Here is a 21,510-nt window from a genome sequence, read left to right as displayed (position 1 = left end):
TCCCCCCATCCCTGTACCCACCTGGATGTCACCCCGTCCCCCCCCTGGTGCCCACAACCCCGCCGCTGGTCTCCACGTCCCCTCTCCTGCCCCCAACACCCCCACCCCCTGCGCCCCCTGCTCCACCCCCCACCCCCCCCAGTCCATGGCCGGGGTCCGGGCCCCCAGCACCACATCTCCCCGGCTTTTAAATCCCCCCAGGGATGGGGACTCAGCCCCTGCCCTGGGCAGCCTGGGCCAGTCCCTGACAGCCCTTTGGGGGAAGAAGTTTTTCCCAATACCCAACCCAAAGCTGCCCTGGCGCAGCTGGAGGCCGTTCCCTCTCGTCCCATCGCTTGTTCCTGGGGAGCAGAGCCCGACCCCCCCTGGCTCCAGCCTCCTTTCAGGCAGTTGCAGAGAGCGATGAGGGCTCCCCTCAGCCTCCTCTTCTCCAGGCTGAGCCCCCCCAGCTCCCCCAGCCGCTGCTCCCCAGCCTTGTGCTCCAGCCCCTGCCCCAGCCTCGCTGCCCTGCTCTGGCCACGCTCCAGCCCCTCCATGGCCTTCTTGGGGTGAGGGGCCCAGCGCTGAGCACAGCATTCGAGGGGCGGCCTCCCCAGTGCCCAGCACAGGGGGATGATCCCTGCCCTGCTCCTGCTGGCTACACTGTTCCTGATACAAGCCAGGATGCCAGTGGCCCTCTTGGCCACCTGGGCACGCTGCTGGCTTGTGTTCAGGCAGCTGTCGACCAACGCCCCCAGGTCCTTTCCCGCCGGGCAGCTCCCAGCCGCTCCTCCCCACGCCTGCAGCGGTGCCTGGGGTTGCTGTGCCCCAAGTGCAGGACCCGGCCCTGAGCCTTGCTGACCCTCACCCAGTGGCCTGGGCCCATGGCTCCAGCCTGGCCAGGGCCCTCTGCAGAGCCTCCCTGCCCTCCAGCAGATCAACGCTCCCGCCCAACTGGGTGTCCTCGGCAAACTGACTGAGGGTGCCCTCGATCCCCTTGTCCAGATCGTTGGTAAAGACATTAAACGGAGCTGGCCCCAGTACGGAGCCCTGGGGAACAGCACTGGTGACCGGCCGCCAACTGGATTTGGCTCCATCACCAGCGCTCTCTGGGCCCAGCCACCCAGCCAGTTTTTTACCAGCGAAGCGCGTGCCCGTCCAAGCCATGACGGGTTTGAATTTGTGGCCGTTGCCCTGTCGGTGGGCGCTACTGAGGAGCGCCTGGTCCCTCCGCTTCCATCCCGTGAGGCGTTCGTGCACATGGATACGACCCCCCCGAGCCTTCAACAGCCTCAACAGTCCCAGCTCCTTCAGCCTCACGCTCCAGACCCTTCGTCATTGTCGTAGCCCATCCCTGGACTCTCTCCGGTAGATCCGTGCCTCGGCCACGGGGATCCCAGCACTGGACACAGCGCTCCAGCGCTGAGCGATGTCCCCGAGAAGGGCGGGGAAGGCGCGTTCTGCCGGCGCGGAAAGAAGGGCCTGTCCCAGGGAAAGAAAGTCTCACAAAAATTCCTCCTTCCCAGCCGTTCTTGCTGCAAACGGATTTAAATATCCTGGCTTTGAAATACACGTGATGCTGTAAGTCATCCTTAAGGAAAAGCTGCACGCTTTCACTTGCATCATCCTAATTAAACGTTTTCTTGCTTGGGAAGCGTAGCGAAGAGGCCGCGCTCTCCGAAGCCGATATTCTGTTACGCTGGATAGCACCTAAATCCTTCAAACCGCCCCACGTGCAGACAACAGCGCCGCAGGCCTCGGTCCCGCTGTAACGTACTTCAGCCACGGGCCGACGTCCCGGAAATACGACTGAAATCATTTTAATGACAAGCGAAGTGACTAAAAGCAACCACACCTCTGCTTGGCAGTCGGTTTTTATTAGAATGCAGCGACACCTGTCAAAAATAACATTTTGATCATCTAATTGGACAGGGAAAAAATAATTGGGGTACGAGGTTCTCGTTTCTCGCCCCTGATCGTGTTTGGGCTTTTGGGGTCACAGCCAAGGGGAGAACAGCGCTGCTCTACCTGAAAAGAAGGCAGTTTCCCGCAAGTTCTTTCAAACAGCATCGGTTCAAATGAAAACCCGTATAAAACCAAATCATACTTCTTTTTTCCGACTGTCATAAAAGCCCATACCTGTGTTTCTCAAGAGCTATGCTTCGCATTCATCCATAAAGAAGTCTCGCTTAAGGCACGCAAAACCCAAGTATTTTCTTCATAAACGCGACAGGTTCCTTCGAGGCACGGAGATGAACGCATCAAACAGCGATTTCTGGCTGCCAGACTCGGGCGAGTACGATGGCGAAGTCACAGGAGAGAAGCCCTGTTACGCTCTGTCTTTTGAAAACCCGACCTCGGGTTTGTTCACACTGACGCCGGGACGCGTAGAGAATCCGCAAGTAGGAATCCAGCCGCCCTCCGAGAAAAATCACGCCCGCCTGTTGCCATTTAGGAGAACGCAGGTTTCTGACAGGTCCAGAAGGCAAGATGGATTCGCTTTCCATTTTTTTTTTTAAAAGATGCAAGTTTGGCAAGGCCACGAACCCGCAGCGTCAGCGTATTTCTTTTAGCCCACGGTGACCCGGGGAGCGCGTGCTGCCACGTGGCATTCCCGCGGAAACGTCATCGCTGTTTGAAATTTCCCTGCGATTTATCGATTCGAGACCCACCCAAACTCCAGCGCTGAGATGGCGGCAGCAAATCTGTAGCGTTAGAAACAACGCAGCAACCCCTAAAATCCAGTTCCTTGTTACGTGCGGAATGCCTTCGCAGGCCAAAAAAAAAAAAAATTAAGAAAAATCTCCATTTTGTTCACGCTTTGATCATCTAAATTGGAGAGGGAAGGCGTTTACCTCTTCTCCCAAAGATTTGAGTGAAAGAGAACGAGCGGGGAAAGCCGACAACTCGGAAATGTTGAGAAAACAGCCAGTTTGGTAGTCAGCAGGAACGAAGTCAGGCAACGGACGGGGAGCACAGAAGTAGCGCTTAATCGTGCGCGCGATGAAAAGATTTTGAAGGAAAAAGGGTTGGTTTTTTTCCACACCTTTCTCATCGTATCGAGAAAGGCGCTAAAATCCTCTTCCCCGGGAGCACCGAACGCTGCGGCAGCACCGGGCGCCCTCGATACGCGTCGTTAAGCCTTGTACTTGCCGACGTGCTCGCGAGCGATGATCGTCCTTTGAATCTGAGCCGTCCCCTCGTAAATCTGAAAAGGAGAATTACAGTACCGCTAGCTGATCCTTTTTTACAACGTTTGGATGGATCCTTCTGTGCTTCCTAGCGCTAATCCGGCGTGGGTTAGGATGCGCAGGAAGAGAAAGCGGGAAACAACTCCGGTGCGAGCTGAGTGGCTGCAGCGGGCCAAACGTCGTGAACCGCACGCGAGCTGTGCGGAGCCGGCCTCGGTCTCGCGGAGGCGCGCAGCAAAACCCGGTGAGGTTCTCCTGAAACGAAGAGAGGGGGCGAAGAGGGATGGGGAAAGCGCCTCACCCGGGGAGGAAAAGGCATCGTTTAGGTCTTACGAAGGAGGCTTTGAGCAGCAGGGGGAGGGGAGGAGGTGACCTGAGCTGAAAGCGTTGCACTTTCTTTGACTGGCCTTCCAGCCGCAGCAAACGCCCCTTTCATCCGTTTGTGCCCTTCCGCACCGTACGCCTTTTTTCTTTCTTTTTTTCTTTCTTTTTTCATTTCTTTCCTTTTTTCCTCTTTCCTTTTTTTTATCTTTCTTCCTTCTTTCTTCTTTTCCTTCTTTCTTCCTTCTTTCTTCTTTTCCTTAGAATCATAAAATCGTCAAGGCTGGAAAAGACCCTCAAGATCATCGAGTCCAACCGTTAACCCGGCACTGCCAAGGCCACCACTAAACCATGTCCCTAAGCACCACATGTACCCGGCTTTTAAATCCCTCCAGGGATGGGGACTCAGCCCCTGCCCTGGGCAGCCTGGGCCAGGGCCTGGCAGCCCTTTGGGGAAGAAGTTTTTCCTCATATCCAACCTAACCCTGCCCTGGCGCAGCTTGAGGCCGTTCCCTCTCGTCCCATCGCTTGTTCCTGGGGAGCAGAGCCCGACCCCCCCGGCTCCAGCCTCCTTTCAGGCAGTTGCAGAGAGTGATGAGGGCTCCCCTCAGCCTCCTCTTCTCCAGGCTGAGCCCCCCCAGCCGCTCCTCCCCAGCCTTGTGCTCCAGCCCCTGCCCCAGCCTCGCTGCCCTGCTCTGGCCACGCTCCAGCCCCTCCATGGCCTTCGTGGGGTGAGGGGCCCAGCGCTGAGCACAGGACTCGAGGGGCGGCCTCACCAGTGCCCAGTTCAGGGGCACCATCACCTCCCTGCTCCTGCTGGCCACACTGTTCCTGATACAAGCCAGGATGCCATTGGCCCTCTTGGCCACCTGGGCACACTGCTGGCTCATGTTCAGCGGCTGTCGACCAACGCCCCCAGGCCCTTTCCCCTGGGCAGCTCCCAGCTGCTCCTCCCCACGCCTGCAGCGGTGCCTGGGGTTGCTGTGCCCCAAGTGCAGGACCCGGCCCTGAGCCTTGCTGACCCTCACCCAGTGGCCTGGGCCCATGGCTCCAGCCTGGCCAGGGCCCTCTGCAGAGCCTCCCTGCCCTCCAGCAGATCAACGCTCCCGCCCAACTGGGTGTCCTCTGCAAACTGACTGAGGGTAAGTCCTCCTTTCTTGCAAACTTACTGAAATTAGTCTTTCTTGCAAACTTACTGAGAAGAAAGTCCTTCTTTCTTCCTTCTTTCTTCCTTCCTTCCTCCTTTCTTCTCTTCTTCCTCCTTTCTTTCTTCTTTTCCTTCTTTCTTCTTTTCCTTCTTTCTTCCTGCTTTCATCTTCTTTCTTTCTTCCTTTCTTCTTCCTTCTTCTTTCCTTTCCTCCTTCTTCCTTCCTTCTTCCTTCCTTCTTCCTTCCTTTCCTTTGCTTGCTTTCTTTCTTTCTTTTCTTTCTTTTATTTCCTTTTTTTTTTCTTTCTTTCTTCTTTTTTTCTTTCTTCCTTCTTCTTTTCTTTCACCACCTATTCTTGCACTTTCCTCTAGAAACACTCTGCGCCTTCCCTCTGTTCTCCTTGGCTTGCTGGCAGCAAAGCCGGAGATGCCCACCGGAACAGGAACGCGGGCCTGGTGCAGGATGGCGGCCGAACGCTCCCGAGGCGCAGTGCGAGGCGATCGACGGGCAGCAGAGTTCGGGGCTTTAAGTGTTTCAGCTCCCAGCTCTGCCAAAACTTGCTTTGGCAAATTGCTCAAAGGCAGGCAAATTCCCTGTCTCTGGAGTCATAAACTAGGGATAATCTTCCCAAAGCTTACAAAGCTTTGCAAAAATAAAGACGCTATGGCCTGGGCTCACGTTAGTTTTTTGGTTCAGAGGCAATGGCTCATTCTCAAAGGGAATTAATTCTCTGACTGCTGCCGCTTCCCCCGCGTCGATCCGGTTCATCGAGCAGGTTTTGCCTTGTCCGTACGCCGTGCCCTCTGGAGCGAACGGAGCTGGAAGCTCTCCTCTCCTCCAGACCCTTAACGAAGCCGTGAGGGTCCAAGCCTACGTGGGACCCTTACAGCGACGCGCGTAGCGGGGCCGTTCCGTCCAAACAGGCCTGCTGGGAACTCGGCCTCCCCAAACGGTGTACGGGAGCCGCGGGGACCTCGGCCGCTCCTCCTGCCATCTGCTCATCTGCCGCGCTGAGTTACTGGCTGAGGAAGAGAGCCATGACACTCACGACATCAAAACCCACGGTCTCCTTAAGGAAGCCCGAGCAAGGCTGAGGGTCGTAAGCCAAGTCGTTTCAAGAATCCTCGACAATTCAAGAAGTTTTTTCAATTTGAGAAACTGAGTTAGGAGTTTCTCTCAGAACAGCCTCGATTCGTAGCCAGACCGAAACGCAGAGCAAAGCACGGACGGGTACGAATGTTCCCAGTCAACCCAGGAGCAGAATTGTGTCACGCTGAGAAACACCAAGGACGGGGAAGAACAGAATGGGTGGAAACCAAAGTTTCTGGGCATGAAACATATGGCCCAAAGCAAATACCGGCTGGGCTTGGGCAGTAGTAGAGGGAGCCTTTAGATTCCAAACCAGCAGTTTTCTGTCCTTGGATAGAGACGAATTCTTGGCTAGCGAGAATACTTTTCATTTTCAAGTCAGCTGTACGAGAAATTTCAACTGCCTAGAATCTTAAGAACGCCAGCTCTTGTAACGAACATTACAGATCACAGTCCGCATGCGTTTCTTAGAATCCTGCAATCGTTTAGGTTGGAAAAGACCTTGAAGATCATCGAGTCCAGCCGTTAACCCAGCGCTGCCAAGGCCACCACTAACCCACGGCCCCCAGCACCACATCTCCCCGGCTTTTAGATACCCCCAGGGATGGGGACTCAGCCCCTGCCCTGGGCAGCCTGGGCCAGGGCCTGACAGCCCTTTGGGGAAGAAGTTTTTCCTAATATCCCACCCAAACCTGCCCTGGCGCAGCTTGAGGCCGTTCCCTCTCGTCCTATCGCTTGTTCCTGGGGAGCAGGAACTGCCCTGCTCTGGCCACGCTCCAGCCCCTCCATGGCCGCCTTGGGGTGAGGGGCCCAGCGCTGAGCACAGCATTCGAGGGGCGGCCTCCCCAGTGCCCAGCACAGGGGGACGATCCCTGCCCTGCTCCTGCTGGCCACACTGTTCCTGATACAAGCCCGGATGCCATTGGCCCTCTTGGCCACCTGGGCACGCTGCTGGCTCATGTTCAGCGACTGCCGACCAACACCCCCAGGTCCTTTCCCGCTGGGCAGCTCCCAGCCGCTCCTCCCCACGCCTGCAGCGGTGCCTGGGGTTGTTACTAAAGCGTTAAGCGAATGTATTAATAGCTCAGGATTGCATTTTGCAGTAGCAATATCTTACTCATTTGGAGTTTTCACGAGCCACATTGCAAAGTAGTATTGACCTAAGCTTTCTTGCCTCAGCTTCTTACCTAACTGCTACCACCATTACACAGAAAAACAAAAGAATCAAGCACTACCAAGAAACCTCTAGAAAGACCTCAATCCTCCCAAACGTTTTATACCTTATTTTATCTGGAAACGGACAAAAGGGAGATGAGGTTGAGAAAAAGCCGGGTAATTGTAACCGCTGTCCTGCAGAAAGTGAAGATTTTCCCCTGAGCAAAACTACCAACCCGCTGTGCTCTGGGAAAGGAATTTGGGAGGGAGCTGAAAGGTAGAAGAGGATTTGTTTCGTTAACGAACCGTGGAAAAGTAAGGGCTAGAGCCTTGAAGAAGAGCTGCCGGACCGAGGAAAGGGAACATCTCGGCGCCAAAGACTGGCTGGCAGCCAGAAAGACACGCAGCCTGATAAAACCGCGGTCACTGGGTGAGAGGTAAATGCAGCGAGGGGCGATGGCAACCACCGACTCAGTTCCGGACCGAAAAGACTTGCCCCCCCCACCTGAAAGGAGCGGGCGTGCTAATTTGCATAGCGAGCGAGGCTAATTTAAATACAGTAAACGAATAGCGTACGAAATGTTAATCACTAACCAATAAGCGTAACATTGGGCGGGATTATACTAACCACGGAGCAAAATAAATACGCTGTAGTTTTGTACGAAGGTGTGCTGGCTGTGTGGATTCACCACCTAGCGCCCGTCTCTGCGCAAATATGAAGGGAATAAAATACCTCGGCTCGGTGCGTTGATCGGCGTCTGCGCGCCGGGCAAACGACCCTGCTTTCGGGATAAAATAAAATTAAAAAAAAGTGATTATGTTAAGGATGATCCAGTCATATATACCTTTACCACCAAAAAGTTACTGAGCCTATCGTGGTTTTCATCGCAGCGCGGTACGCAAGGTTGACGCCGAAGGCTACGCTGAAAAAACCCGACGCTCCCCGCAAACGGAGGGGAAGAAATGGAAATAGGAATCAGACGGGGGGGTCGTACCCGGCGGTGGCAGAAAGGGGTGACAAAGGACCCCGCTTCACAACAGGTAAGGATTTGGATGACCACCTGCCTGCTCTGTCAACCTCCCTATCCTCTGACTCGGCGGATTCGGTGACAAGTTGCCGATAGCCCCGTTAAAACCCAACTCCACAGGTGGTACGCCAGCTCTGCCAGCTTCGGAAACGTTGCCGCCCCAGCGGCGTGATTGTTGGTGGGGCTGAACACCAACCACCGGTGCCTGAAAGCGTCGCCTTCGATCTGCGAGGGACTGGCGGGCGTTGGGTGGAGCCGCCTTCTCTGGCCGCCGCTGTCACAGCGAGGCTTTGGGCGGGTGGCCATGTCCTGCCGGGGGACATCACTGCTGCCTGAGGAAAGGACATGGCTGCCATGGCTGCCTGAAGGAAGGACATGGCTGCCTGAGGGAAGGACATGGCTGCCAGGCTGCCCGAGGGAAGGACACGGCTGCCATGGCTGCCTGAGTGAAGGACACGGCCACCTGAGGGAAGGACATGGCTGCCATGGCCACCCGAGGGAAGGACACGGCTGCCCGAGGGAAGGACATGGCCACCCGAGGGAAGGACACGGCCGCCATGGCAGCTCCCTTCACCTTTCCCCTACTTCAGGAAGGAAACAGGAGAGCGGGAAAAATGCCAGCATCAACCTGGCACCGCCGGGTCCGCGAACCCTTTGTAACCGCCTCGCGGGAAGCCCGGAGGTGGTTCCGTAACTTCTTAGAGAAGCAACATTCTTCATTCCTAACGGGAGGGTCAGTACTTCAGGAAACAGCTTTTATAGACCGTAAAAAACGCCAGTGGCGGCGCGGCCAGGTACACGATGGGAAAGGCTGTGAAGGGAAGAAGCCGCCGGCGGGCAGTCACTGAGGGGAAGCCGGGCGCCCATGAGGGGAAGAAGCCACTGCTGGGCAGCCCCTGAGGGGAAGCCGGGCGCCCATGAGGGGAAGAAGCCACTGCTGGGCAGCCCCTGAGGGGAAGCCTGGTGCCCATGAGGGGAAGCCGGGCACCCATGAGGGGGGCAAGCCACCAGGCAGCACCTGAGGGGAAGGAGGGCGCCCATGAGGGGAAGCAGGGCACCCATGAGGGGAAGCAGGGTGCCCAGGAGGGGGGCAAGCTGCCGGGCAGCCCCTGAGGGGAAGAAGCCGCCGGCTGCAGCGCGGTCCCCCGCCCTCAAGCCCGCAGACCCCCGGCACCTCCGTCCCTTCGCCCTCCAGCCGTCCCCGTTCCCCCCGCGGCCTCCACGTCCCATCCCGGCCGCTCACCCGGCTGGCTCTGAGGGCGGCCATCTTGGCGGCTGCGGAGGGTAAGGTCGGGGCGGGCAGCGGTGAAGGGCAGGGCGGCTGCGGGACGTTTCTGCCCTTCATGTACTGCGGGCTCGCCATAAACCCGGTTTTGGGGGGGAAGCAGAAGCGGGGCCCAGCTCTGCCCCGGTTTTCCCCATCAGGGTTTTCCCCCTTCTCCGCACAAACCAATTTTAATTTCCCTACGCAGCCCGCGGCTGGTCTCATTCTGGTAACGTCTGGGCTCGTTGCAAAGAACAAAATCAACTGGCTCGGCCAGGCTTTTAAAATGAATAGTTTTAGTACAAACCTGGGCTTTAATGCCACTGAATTGGAGGTGCTACAGCGATGTGTACGGGCGGTGTAACGAAGCCCTCAGTCCTGGCCGTACACCGAAGCAAAGGCATCGGTCTTGCAAATTACTGCAGGGCTGTGAAACACGCTGTTTTGGAATATTATTCCTTCAGCGGATTAAAGCAGTGTTCTTTCAGGCTTTATTAAAATACCATTTTCCAGAGAAATAGCTCCTTTGCTTTCCCTGCGAACCTCCTCCAGCAGGCAGTTTTTAACAGCGTTCCTGAAATACCAAGCTGTTTCCCGAAAGCTGGATTTCAGGTAGCGTTTTCCTTTCCGTAACGCTTCCAAGTAAGGTGTGCCCGATATTTTTAGCCCCGTTATCGCCTCGGCGTGTTTGGTTCTCGATCGCGTGGTTTGCTGCTGCCAGCTGCGACCGTCGGGTTTGTATTTAATGCAGCAGAAACGCTTCCGTGGGGAGCTAGCCGCCTCAGAGTTATTTTTCCGATATATCAAAAGATTAAAAAGACGCGGATTGTGATCTCCCGTAGGCTTTGTCCTGGCACGACTCCAGGCTTTTACCGATCGGAGCGACTGCTGGTTTTTCCCTCCGATACCAGTGGATTTTTTCTCCCGGTCCTTTCAGGGAGTGAAGTTGAGCAAAAGGTAATTTGTAACTTGATGTCATTCAGCTATTTCACAAAGATTTTTGCGTGTTCTCCCAGCTTTAAATCGAGTCCCAAGCGCACGGGGTCGCGTGGCTTTGGGGCTTTTAAATGGCAGCTCTCAAGCCTGCGATCGGTGCGCCGCTTTCTATAGGTTCTGCTCCGTCGGTCACGCTTCTGACTGCGGCGTGGGAGTTTGATGACGGAGTTTAATGGCCCTCTTCAGGTGTTATTTATCTCTTATTTATATGGTTTCTGCATACCTCGTATCTCAGTATTCCTCAGCTGATTTATCATCACCACAGGCCTGTGATACAGAGGAATATATTCATCCCGTTTTACCGATAAAGGTTTTGGGTTTTTTTTTTTGATGAGCAGCACGGCTTTTAGCGTGAGTGCGCTAACTGGGGTTACACCCGCGACGCGGTCCTAGAGGCAGGTAGGTGGGTTCAGGATCCGTACGGAAAGGTGCTGGCACAGCTTACGGTGGTAGGGCTCCGCCCCACGCATTGCTCCTTATTTTAGTTTTTGATATATCTATATTTAAGCACAAACACGTGTTTAATTCGCCTCAAGGGGTATAATAAAAAAAGCCAACACTGCTGAGTACTTGGGAAAAGAGGGATAGGAACGATAGCAGGGTTATCTGACCAAGCCTGAACCGCCTGAACCTTGAGTTTCAAAGTTGTTGCCCTCGGAAACGACAACCGAAGTTTCTCTTAGGAGCAGCTAGCAAGAATATTACATCAGGAAATATATTTCGTTCCTTAAAGTCAGCAATTCTCACCTAGGCCGAAGTGTTATTTTTTTAGTAGTAGTTACAAATGGTTTACTGGGTTTTTTTGGTTTTGTTTTTGTTTTAACTACTAGGACCAAAGTGTGTTCTAGCATTTGCTAACGAACCGTTCTTTTGGAACCGGAAAGCCACTTGAACGTTGTGCAGGGAATGACGTAAGGCAAGTTACTGAAGCTACTGCAGTGAAAGAACGTTTCAGAATTCAACTAAAATATTTTCAGGTATATTTTTAGCTTGTTTGATTCCTGGGTATCGCCAACATTGCTTCATTTCAAATTGGGGGGTGTGGGAGGGGGCGGCGGGACTGCGCAAACTGGTGAAGGAGTGGGGGGGAAAGCTGGGAAAGGGGGGGAGAAAGGAGGGAGAGAGAGAAAGGGGTGCGAGAGGGACCAGCCGTGGGTGAAACGGGGCGGTCAGTCCCCTCCTCGGACGGACTGTCCGCTCCCCGGGGCTTCGGCTGTCCCCGAGGAGGCCAGCACACTCCTGGAGAGGAGGCCTGGGAGCATTGAGGGGGGTGCTGGAAGCACTGGGGCCACTGCTGAGCACTGAGGGGCACTGGGAGCACTGAGAGCACCGGGAACACTAGGGAGATGGGAGCTCTGGGGACACTGGGGAGCACTGTGGGGCACTGGGAGCCCTGGGGCCACTGCTGAGCACTTAGGGGCACTGGGAGCACTGAGAGACACTGGGAGCACTGGGGGGGGGCACTGGGAACACTGGAGGGCACTGGGAACACTGAGGGGCACTGGGAGCACTGTGGGGGGCACTGGGAGTGCTGGGGAGACTGCGGAGAACTGGGGCACTGGGAGCACTGGAGGGGACTGGGGGCACTGGGGCCACTGAGGAGCGCTGAGGGGCACTGGGAGCATTGAGGGGGGTGCTGGGAGCACTGGGGCCACTGCTGAGCACTGAGGGGCACTGGGAGCACTGAGAGCACCGGGAACACTAGGGAGATGGGAGCTCTGGGGACACTGGGGAGCACTGTGGGGCACTGGGAGCACTGGGGCCACTGCTGAGCACTTAGGGGCACTGGGAGCACTGAGAGACACTGGGAGCACTGGGGGGGGGGGCACTGGGAACACTGGAGGGCACTGGGAACACTGAGGGGCACTGGGAGCACTGTGGGGGGCACTGGGAGTGCTGGGGAGAGTGCGGAGAACTGGGGCACTGGGAGCACTGGAGGGGACTGGGGGCACTGGGGCCACTGAGGAGCACTGAGGGGCACTGGGAGCATTGGGGGGGTGCTGGAAGCACTGGGGCCACTGCTGAGCACTGAGGGGCACTGGGAGCACTGAGAGCACCGGGAACACTAGGGAGATGGGAGCTCTGGGGCCACTGCTGAGCACTTAGGGGCACTGGGAGCACTGAGAGACACTGGGAGCACTGGGGGGGGGCACTGGGAACACTGGAGGGCACTGGGAACACTGAGGGGCACTGGGAGCACTGTGGGGGGCACTGGGAGTGCTGGGGAGAGTGCGGAGAACTGGGGCACTGGGAGCACTGGAGGGGACTGGGAGCACTGGGGACACTGTGGAGCACTTAGGGGCACTGGAAGCACTGAGAGACACTGGGAGTACTGGGGGTACTGTGGAGAACTGAGGGGCACTGGGAACACTGGGGAGCACTGAGGAGCCTGGGGAGTGCTGTGGGGCGCTGGGAGCACTGGGGACACTGGGACCACTAGAGGGCACTGGAGCACTGGAGTCCCCGCTGAGCACTGAGGGGCACTGGGAGCACTGGGGAGCATAGGGAGCAGTGGGGAGGGCGCTGGGAGTGCTGGGCACCCCATCATGTCTCCCAGTTGCCCCCCCCAGCTTGTTGGGGGTCCCCAGGGATTTAGGACATTCCCCCCCCCCAAGCAGCGAGGGTTTGATTGACAGCTGGCGTTTATTGAGGGGCTGGGGGGAGAGTGGGGTGGGGGGTGCTGGGGGTCCTGGGTGCTGGAGGGGCTGGGGGGGCTGGGGGTGCTGGGGGTACCCAGGTAATCAGTGCTGGGGGTGGTGGGGGTGGTGGGGGTGGTGGGTAGAGGGGGTGCTGGGGGTCCTGGGGGTGCCCAGGTGATCAGTGCTGGGGGTGTTGGGGGTGCCCGGGTGCTGGGTGCTGGGTGCCGGTGCTGGGCTGCGGGGGCGCTCAGATGGAGATGCTGTTCTCGATCTCCAGCGGGTTCATGTAGTTGTATCTCAGCTGGGCCCAGTGGTTCCTCTCCTCGATGCGCTCCCGGATCTCCTCCAGCCGCCCTTGGAAGGTCCTGATGAGCCGCCGGGGCTCCGCCTCTGTGAACCGCTCCTCCGGGTACTGTCCCAGGAGCCTCTGGGGGACGCGGGGATGGGGACCCATCAGGTTCAACCGCTTGGCTGAGGTGCCTCAAGCCATCTGAGGGGGTTCTGGGCACCCTGGTAGCTGTAGAGCGGTGGTGGCCACCACCCTGGGCTTGGAGGTAGCCAAGGTGGTGACGTGCACCCACGCCCCCGTGGGGCACCTCTTGGGGTTCCTCAGCCCCACAGAGCCGCCGTTTGGGGGAGGGCGTGGTGGCGGCGGGGCCGGACTCACCCTGTCGCTGAGGGAGGAGCTGAGGAGGATGAGGGCCACCAGGATGTTGGCGGTGGTGTCCACCTCGGGGATGGTGTCGAGGAAGTGTTGGAGGAAGGCCTTGCCCTTCTCCGCCGGCGGCGGGTGGCGCATGGAGGACGGGGCATTGGGGAGGAAGGCGCCCAGGTCATACTGCGGGGTGAGAGGCCAGTGTCAGCAGAGGACATCCCCCTGGCATGGGGACGGGTTGGCTGGGGACGTTCTCCTGAGGTGGGGTGGGGATGTCCCTCTGGCATGGAAGGGGGATGGATGGGGACGTTCCCCTGAGGTGGGGTAGAAATGTCCCTCTGGCATGGAGAGGGGATGGCTGGGGACGTTCTCCTGAGGTGGGGTGGGGATGTCCCTCTGGCATGGAGAGGGGATGGATGGGGACGTCCCTCCAGCACAAAGAGAGGTGGGACACGGCCATCTCTCCTGGCTCAGGATAGGGACATCCCTCCCGCACACAGAGGGGTTGGAGGAGAACATCTCTCCAGCGTGGGACGGGGACAGTTGGGGACATCTTTTGGGTGCAGAGGGGTCAGAGATCCCCTGTCTCACCTGCCCATTGTTGACGGCCGCATGCTGCACCGAGCAGGTGAACAGCACCATGGTGAGGAACTTGCTGAGCTCCGCCGCCGTCTGCAGCGAGGAGGGGATACCTGGGGGTGGCGGGGGACGGCAGAGAGCATCAGGGACCTGTCCTTGTCCCCCTGTCACCTCTGGGGCCACCCAGGTGGACACGGTACCTGAGGAGGTCCTGCCCAAGAAGCCGTTGGTGAAGATGTCCATCACCCAAGCCTGCAGCTCGGCGTCCCCTCTCACCGCCGCGTCCTCCCCGTAGTAGAAAGCCACGATGCCGGAGACGAAGCTACCGTGGGGTAAGGTGACCATGAGGTCATGGAGCACCCATGGGACCTCCAGCAGCTGCCACCCAACCCCGTGTCCCACCTCTCGATGGCTTCCCAGAGGCTCATCCCGTCATCCCGGTAGTGGTAGTTGGGGAGGTGGGCCATGCCGCGGTGCCGGATGTCATCGGGGAGGCAGAGGGAGGTGTAGGTGACCTTCTCCAAGCCCCGCTGGACGATCAGCAGCATCCCCTCGTAGGTGACCCCCGAGCCCTGGTGGGGCGGGGCACCCTTGGGTGCTCAGGGCAGGAGGCACCATGGCCCCCTCCAGCCCCCAGCTGCCCCAGTGCTCCCAGTATACTCCAGTGGCCCCAGTGCTCCCCAGCTCCACCCCCTCCCCAGGCTCTCTAGTGTCCTCCAGGGTCTTCAGTGCTCCCCAAAGCCCCCCAGTGCTCCCAGTATACTCCAGTGGCCCCAGTGCTCCCCAGCTCCACCCCCCGTCCCCAGGCTCTCTAGTGTCCCCCAGGGTCTTCAGTGCTCCCCAATGCCCCCCAGTGCTCCCAGTATACCCCAGTGCCCCCAGTGCTCCCCAGCTCCACCCCCCTCCCCAGGCTCTCTAGTGTCCTCCAGGGTCTTCAGTGCTCCCCAGTGCCCCCCAGTGCTCCCAGTATACCCCAGTGCCCCCAGTGCTCCCCAGCTCCACCCCCCTCCCCAGGCTCTCTAGTGTCCTCCAGGGTCTTCAGTGCTCCCCAAAGCCCCCAGTGCTCCCAGTATACTCCAGTGGCCCCAGTGCTCCCCAGCTCCACCCCCCGTCCCCAGGCTCTCTAGTGTCCCCCAGGGTCTTCAGTGCTCCCCAATGCCCCCCAGTGCTCCCAGTATACCCCAGTGCCCCCAGTGCTCCCCAGCTCCACCCCCCTCCCCAGGCTCTCTAGTGTCCCCCAGGGTCTTCAGTGCTCCCCAAAGCCCCCCAGTGCTCCCAGTATACTCCAGTGGCCCCAGTGCTCCCCAGCTCCACCCCCCGTCCCCAGGCTCTCTAGTGTCCCCCAGGGTCTTCAGTGCTCCCCAATGCCCCCCAGTGCTCCCAGTATACCCCAGTGCCCCCAGTGCTCCCCAGCTCCACCCCCCTCCCCAGGCTCTCTAGTGTCCCCCAGGGTCTTCAGTGCTCCCCAATGCCCCCCAGTGCTCCCAGTATACCCCAGTGCCCCCAGTGCTCCCCAGCTCCACCCCCTCCCCAGGCTCTCTAGTGTCCTCCAGGGTCTTCAGTGCTCCCCAATGCCCCCCAGTGCTCCCAGTATACTCCAGTGGCCCCAGTGCTCCCCAGCTCCACCCCCCGTCCCCAGGCTCTCTAGTGTCCCCCAGGGTCTTCAGTGCTCCCCAATGCCCCCCAGTGCTCCCAGTATACCCCAGTGCCCCCAGTGCTTCCCAGCTCCACCCGCCCTCCCCAGGCTCTCTAGTGTCCCCCAGGGTCTTCAGTGCTCCTCAGTGCCCCCCAGTGCTCCCAGTATACTCCAGTGCCCTCAAGTGCTCCCCAGCCCACCCCCATGCTCTCTAGTGTTCCTCAGGGCCCTCTGTGGTCGCCAGTGCTCCCAGTATATGCCAGTTCCCCCAAGTGCTCCTAGGGCACCGGTACTGCAAGTACCCCCCCTCCCCCAGTACCTCCCAGTGCTCCCAATATACCTCCCCAGCCCCTCCGTGCTCTCTAGTGTCCCCCAGGGCCCTCTGTGCTCTCCAGTGCTCCCCAGTGCCCCCACAGTGCTCCCAGTATACCCCAGTGGTCCTGAATGCACCCAGGGCATGAGTACTCCAAGTAGCCCAAGTGCAACCCAGTGCCCCCAGTATACCCCCCAAGTGCTCCCATTACATCCCAGCACCCCCCCGGCAACCTTGCTAGTGCCCCCACAGTGCCTCCCAGTATTCCCAGTATACCCCACTGTCCCCAGTGCTCCCCAGCCCCTGTGCTCTTTAGTGTCCCCCAGGGCCCTTTGTGCTCCCCAGTGCCCCCCAGCAATCCCAATATACTCCAGTGTCCCCCCAGTGCACCCAGGGCACCAGCACTCCCAGTACCCCGTCCGTGCTCCCAGTATACTCCAGTGCCCCCAAGTGCTCCAAGAGCACCAGTACTCCGAGTATCCCTCCCCAGTGCTCCCAGTATACCCCAAAGCCCCCAAGATCTCCCAGGGCACCAGTACTCCCAGTATACCCTGTGTCCCCCAGTTCTCCCAGTACAGTGCAGTGCTCCCAGTAGACCCCAATGCTCCCAGTCCCCGGGGCTCACCTTGTCGATGATGCCGCCGGGGTTGATGAGGACGCTCCGGGCCAACGTGTTGATGTGCAACGTGAACTGGAAGTGGGGCATGAGGAGCTGGTGGTGGAAACCAAGACCTTGGAGGTGACCGGGGACCTCCCAAGGAGCTGGGGGGCGCTGCGGTCAGATGGGTGGGGGCGGTGGGTGGTCCTGAGGTGGGACCTCACCTTGAAGAGGGGGTGACAGGCGGGCAGTTGGCGTAGGGTGGCGATGGCGAAGACCTCCCCGAAGAGGTGGGTCCTCAAGAGGTGGGTGAGGAGCTGGTGGCTGTAGAAGTCGGCGTTGCGTACCCAGGTCTTGGCCAACAGCCAGTCCCACTCGGCATCGCTCGGTAAGAAGATGGGGCTGGTGGGTCCCGGCGTTTGGCTGAGCTGTGGGACACAACCACGCGGTGGGACCATCTCCTCCCCACCGCCACGGTGGGATCGTCCACTGGTTTGGGGTGGGACGTCCCTACCTGGATGGCGATGGGGCGTAGGAGCCCGTCGGCGCCCTGGTGCAGCAGGCAGAGCGGGGCGGCCACGTGCTGCTGGCGCCCGTGGATGGTGCCGGCCGGGATGCCCTCCAGCACCTCATAGTCCACGATGAAGATCCGACCCTCTTGTATCTCCTTGTCCAGGTTGGTGCCACCACCCAAAGAACCGGCCACCATCTCCGGCGTTACCGGGAATTTGGCCGGCAGCGCCGTGCATCGCCGGATGACGATGGGGTTGTTGCCGTTGAGGAACTGGTAACCGAAGAAGTCGTCTTCTCGCCAGTGCCTGGCCACGTACTCGGGGACTGAGGGGGTGGCCGCACATGAGCTCCCAAGTGCCCACCCTCCCTCCGCGTCAAGCCAGGGACTTCTTGGGAAGCCCTGGGTGGGGGGAGGACACGCAAGGCACCCACCGATCTCCCTGCCCTTCGTCCGGGAGAAGATGCTGCGCATCTCATCCAGGCTCTTCCAGGAGGTGGGTCTCAACAGGAACCCTGCCAGAAGGTGGGAGGCCCCTCTACGGGGAAGAAGTGGACATCAGCACCCCCCGTGCTTCCCTGGCCCCGCCGCCAGCCTCCCGGGACAGGGTGGCACTGGCGGTGCTCCTCACTCCCATTATCCAGGTCGTCCCCAACCTCGGGGCATTGCTTACTGGAAGATGAGGACACCGGTGAAGTTGGTGGCCCTCACGCAGGAGAACTGAATGTTGGAGTCCAGCTCGAAGATGGAGCCCACGTTGAGGCAACGGGGCCAGCCTTCGGCGAAGCTCTTCCACCTGCAGGTGGGACGTGGGGACAAACATCAGTGTCACCACTGGCCAGGCCACCCTGGCCGTGGTGGGCCTCCGTCCCTATGTCCCTGCTCTCACTGGTAAGCCTCCTGCCGTGCCTTCAGCTCCTGCCGCCGATGCTCCTTGAGGATCTCCAGCTCATCGTCCACCAGCTTTTTCCCTGGAAAGGAGGAGAGCGGGGTCAAGGTCGGACCCCCTGGCTGGCAGAGGAGGATGGGGGTGGGATGGGTCCTACCTGAGCCCTCCCGGACCTCCACCGTGGTGACCCCCTCCAGCCACTGGTGGCAGGGAAAGCGGTAGAGCGTGCCGTCGGGAGCTGTCACGCGGACGTCCTTGCAGAACCAGGCGTCCTCCAAAAAGAGCCGCCACTTGTGCAGGCGGATGAGGACGATGGGACCCAAGTCCTGCTCGCAGCTCACGGTCAGGTCCTTCTCCTGGTGACGGCGGGGGGGAATGGCTTGGGGCGGGAGAGCAGGTGCCCGGCGTGGCACCGGGGGAGACGGGCGTTCCCCACCAGCAGAAAGGGGGTTCAGAGCATCCCCCAAAGATCCTCTTCCTCCATCCCCCCCAAGACCCCTTCCCACCATCCCCCAAGACCCCTTCCCACCATCCCCCCAAGCCCTCTTTCTCCATCCCCCCAAACCTTGGAGAAGACCCAAGCCCTTTTCCTGCCCTCTCCAGTAAAACCCATGCCAGGGTCCCCAGGACAGCCCATGCCGCCACTCGTGTCCCCATCCCCACGCTCACCATCCCCGGCCGGAACCAGTAGCTGATGGTCGTCCGGCGGCTCTCGCCTCGGCTGCCCACCAAGGTGATGGAGATGGAGTTGTTGGTCCCGGCTTCGCGGATGTCACCCGTTGCCACCTTCACCCTGTAGACGGCCATGGCGAGCTGCACCGAGGACACGCAGCGATGGCCAGGAGATGCCTTCAAAAAGCAACCACCCGCAGGGCTGAGGGGTTTTGGGGTGGAAACCTGCCGTTTTGGGTGGTTTACGTGTCACAAGCCCCGTGGCCGTTGCACAAGCCGGGTGGCCGCTCCTTCCTTCTCAAGGGGAGGTGTTATCAGATGACCGTTACCGGCATATCTAATCTCAATGGATCTGGCCGTGGGGACGGCCAGGGCCCCCGCGGTGGCCACGTGTCCTGGTTTCGGCTGGGGTAGAGTTAATTTTCTTCCTGGTAGCTGGTACGGTGCTGGGGTCTGGATTTAGAAGAATGACGTTGATAACACGCTGACGGTTCAGTTGTTGCTAAGCAGTGCTTACACCGGTCAAGGACTTTTCAGCTTCCCGTGCTCTGCCAGCCAGAAGCTGGGAGGGGCCGCAGCCAGGACAGCGCCCGCGCCGCTGCCCCCACTTCACCGGCTGCTCAAGGGGTGCTGTGGAGCAGCGGTTGTGGGACCAGCAGGGAATTCCCAAAGGAAGGTGGTGGAGCAAGTAATCCTGGAAACCATTTCCAGGCACGGGAAGGGTGAGATAAGCATCAGGAGGAGTCGGCATGGCTTCACTAAGGAGAAGTCATGCTCGACCGACTTGATAAGCATCTACAATGCAATGACTGGCCCAGTAGAGGAGGGGAGAGCGGTGGACATTGTCTACCTGGACTTCAGGAAGACTTTCAACACAGTCTTCCATAAGATCCTCCTAGAGAAGCTGTTGATGTACGGGCTGGATGAGCAGTGAGGCGGGTTGTCAGCCGGCTGGACATGGGCAGGTTGCAGGTGACAGCAAACTGGGAGGAGCAGCTGAAAGGCCAAAGGGTCCTGCTGCCACCCGGGGAAACCTCAACAGGGGAGAAATGGGCTGAGAGGAACCTCGTGGGGTTCTACCAGGGGAAGTGCAAAGTCCTGCCCCTGGGGAGGGACAACCCCCGGCACCAGGGCACGATGGGGACACCAGGCTGGAAAGCGGCTTGGTAGAAAAGGTCCTGGTGGACACCAAGGTGACCATAAACCATGAGCCCTTGCCACAGAGGTGGCTCACAGTAGAGGGAGGTGGTCCTTCACCTCTGCGCTGGTGAGGCCGCACCAGGAGGGCTGGGTCCAGCACTGGCCTTCCCAGTACAAGGGAGACATGGACATACTGGAGAGAGGCCAGGGAAGATGACGAAGGGATTGGAGCATCTGGCTGCGGCTGGTGCCATACTCAAGGTTTGGGCTTCTGTGATCATGGATCTACCTTTGAGAAGCCGGGTCTACCTTCCGGAAGCCAGGGCTACCTTCCAGAAGCCAGGCTGCCTTCCAGAAGCTGGATCTGTTGGGAGCTGATGGGATTCACCTGACCAAGTGGGCCTTCACCAACAAGCTGGCCAGACTTCCACGAGGAGCCTTAAACTAGACTTTTGGGAAGGGCCACCAAGATGATGAAGTGACTGGAGCATCTTCCCAAGGAGGGGAGGCTGAGGGAGCTGGGATGGTCCAGCCTGGAGAAGACGTTGGGGGGGATCTCATCAATGTCTATAAATACCTGCAGGGTGTGGAGAGGCCAGAGAGCCTCCTTCCCCGGGAAGATGGAGGGAAGGAGCTCACCATGCGAGTCAAACCCTGGGGGCACTGGGGTATACTGGGAGCAGTGGGGGCAGCTCTGGGCAGGGTGGCTGTGGTCTTTCCTGCCTCTGGCCACCCGTGGAGGCCAGTGTGGGGAAGCTCAGGCCTCCAGCTCCTCCACCGCTGCCTCTCCAGAGGCCCCTTGAGCCCCACGGTGGGCCCCCAGAAGGGATGGTCGCACCCATGACGGCAGGCAGGTCCCCTCCACCACCGTTTTGAGAACAACACGAAACCAAGATGGGTCCTTGACTGTTTAATGCTGCAGGAAGGGACAGGAGGGAGAAGGCAGGATGAAGGCCACCAACGATGGGCACGGGGACATGCAGAAGCACCTCTTGGCCAACGCAGGAATGGCAGAGGGGCTCCAGCGCCTCGGACACCCCTGGGGCAGCGTTGGCCAACTGAGGACAGGGGTAGCAGCATTGGGGATGTGTCCATGGAGATGGTCTCCAGGTTCCCGCTGTGGCTCGGCAGGGTTGGTGGGATGGGGACGCTTGGGGCCCTCGTGGGGGCAGTGGTGGGTCTAGGTGAGAGCTTCTCAGCCGGGTTCAAACAGTGGGGGAGCAGGATTTTAGGGGTTCGGAGGCTCGAGCTGCTCCAGGAGCCCACACGCAGCTCATGCGTTGCCCCCAGAGCTGGGACTGGGGGTAGAGGTTTCCCCTGTGCCCATGGGGACAAGCCACCAGCAGGGTCATTGCGAGAAGGGGGCTAATGGCTGCCCCGGGCTGGCCTCTCCTGGCCGTACACAGGGACGTTGATGTGGCTGGTCTTCGCAGCCGTCCTCCAGACGGAGAGGATGTTCTTGACAGGAATGTCCGGGTCCAGGGCATCCGTGAGGGTGGCCACGGAGGTGGCGGGGACTTGGTTGTCTTCCAGGAAGCACTCAAAGGCATACTTCAGCCTGTGGGGGAGGTAGAGCGGGGGGGGGGTGAGCGGGTGGAGGTGGGCTGGATGTCCCACCACCTCCAGCCGCCAGCCGTGGCCAGCGCTGGCTGTCAGCAATAAGCACTGTCTTGGCCAAGGTCGCTGGTCAATGGTGGCCCTCAATGG

At 59.4% G+C, this 21,510-nt stretch overlaps 2 protein-coding genes and 2 long non-coding RNA genes across 12 annotated transcripts in view; 2 read left to right on the top strand and 2 right to left on the bottom strand.

The window, feature by feature from the left end:
- The first annotated feature begins 160 nt into the window (after positions 1 to 160).
- On the top strand, positions 161 to 7,544 carry LOC148052803 (uncharacterized). Its single transcript, XR_015709182.1, has 2 exons — positions 161 to 4,633; positions 5,011 to 7,544. It is a non-coding gene; the product is annotated as an uncharacterized LOC148052803 (long non-coding RNA).
- Positions 7,545 to 8,877: 1,333 nt separating this feature from the next.
- Positions 8,878 to 14,218, top strand: LOC148052802 (uncharacterized). Of its 2 annotated transcripts, none has more exons than XR_015709180.1 (4): positions 8,878 to 10,132; positions 11,002 to 11,148; positions 13,112 to 13,219; positions 14,094 to 14,218. It is a non-coding gene; the product is annotated as an uncharacterized LOC148052802 (long non-coding RNA). The 2 variants fall into 2 exon arrangements; XR_015709181.1 differs by having other exon boundaries at positions 13,088 to 13,219.
- On the bottom strand, positions 12,966 to 20,560 carry LOC104022923 (hydroperoxide isomerase ALOXE3). 8 transcript variants are annotated; one of them, XM_087778604.1, is made up of 13 exons: positions 18,661 to 20,560; positions 18,149 to 18,347; positions 17,992 to 18,073; positions 17,776 to 17,898; positions 17,537 to 17,640; positions 17,106 to 17,428; positions 16,816 to 17,019; positions 16,619 to 16,705; positions 14,447 to 14,616; positions 14,245 to 14,366; positions 14,057 to 14,157; positions 13,478 to 13,648; positions 12,966 to 13,237 (listed from the first exon to the last, which is right to left on the bottom strand). In XM_087778604.1, the coding sequence occupies exons 1-13, from the start codon at positions 18,796 to 18,798 to the stop codon at positions 13,058 to 13,060; spliced, it is 2,004 nt and encodes a 667-aa protein (XP_087634730.1). In that variant the 5' UTR covers positions 18,799 to 20,560; the 3' UTR covers positions 12,966 to 13,057. The 8 variants fall into 8 exon arrangements, with proteins under 8 accessions (XP_087634730.1, XP_087634727.1, XP_087634728.1 ...); XM_087778601.1 differs by having other exon boundaries at positions 17,106 to 17,640; positions 17,992 to 18,347; XM_087778602.1 differs by having other exon boundaries at positions 14,057 to 14,366; positions 17,992 to 18,347.
- Positions 20,561 to 20,698: 138 nt separating this feature from the next.
- LOC148052801 (E3 ubiquitin-protein ligase rnf213-alpha-like) overlaps positions 20,699 to 21,510 on the bottom strand; it is a 45,655-nt gene continuing 44,843 nt past the window's right edge. Inside the window, exon 68 of the mRNA XM_087778595.1 lies at positions 20,699 to 21,361. Coding sequence (XP_087634721.1) covers positions 21,169 to 21,361 — 193 coding nt within the window. The 3' untranslated portion in view covers positions 20,699 to 21,168. The remainder of the gene's footprint in view (positions 21,362 to 21,510) is intronic.

This window comes from Nipponia nippon, unplaced genomic scaffold (genome assembly GCF_047370975.1).
Source record: "Nipponia nippon isolate SJK-2023a ecotype South Korea unplaced genomic scaffold, ASM4737097v1 scaffold_44, whole genome shotgun sequence".
In the NCBI taxonomy this organism is placed as follows: domain Eukaryota; kingdom Metazoa; phylum Chordata; class Aves; order Pelecaniformes; family Threskiornithidae; genus Nipponia; species Nipponia nippon.
Note: the sequence above shows the minus strand (reverse complement) of the source record. Positions and strands in the feature narration are given on the sequence as shown.